This window comes from Pteropus vampyrus, unplaced genomic scaffold (genome assembly GCF_000151845.1).
Source record: "Pteropus vampyrus isolate Shadow unplaced genomic scaffold, Pvam_2.0 Scaffold555, whole genome shotgun sequence".
Lineage (NCBI taxonomy): Eukaryota > Metazoa > Chordata > Mammalia > Chiroptera > Pteropodidae > Pteropus > Pteropus vampyrus.
In genome coordinates, this window is record NW_011889336.1 from 154,513 (window position 1) to 154,816 (window position 304).

The following is a 304-nucleotide window of genomic DNA, read 5'->3' on the forward strand; positions in this document are numbered from 1 at the left end:
GGAGGCCCGGTGGCCGCAGGGAGCCACCGTTTCTGTGCGTGTCGCTGCCAAGGCCTGACGGTGTACACTGCACCGTGAAGGCCCACGCGCAGGAGCTTGACCAGACACGAGCACCCCACGTGGCCCGCTCACGCGGAGCCTCTGTCTCCAGCTCCTCCCGCAGACGGCGCGGCCGGCCAGTCCAGCCTGCGGGACCCCGCACGGCACCGCCCCCCACCCGGCCCTGGACCTGGACGAGTTCGTGCCGCCCGTACCCCCGCCACCCTACTACCCGCCCGAGTACACCTGCACGCCCACGGCCGAC

At 73.0% G+C, this 304-nt stretch overlaps 1 protein-coding gene across 1 annotated transcript in view; it reads left to right on the forward strand.

Annotated features, from left to right (window-relative positions):
• Window positions 1-304, forward strand: part of LOC105308183 (protein FAM189A1) — a gene marked incomplete at its 5' end in the record, with an annotated part of 52,076 nt that overhangs the window by 41,542 nt on the left and 10,230 nt on the right. The window contains one exon of the mRNA XM_011384028.1: window positions 152-304. This exon is cut by the window's right edge and continues 4 nt beyond it. Coding sequence (XP_011382330.1) covers window positions 152-304 — 153 coding nt within the window. The remainder of the gene's footprint in view (window positions 1-151) is intronic.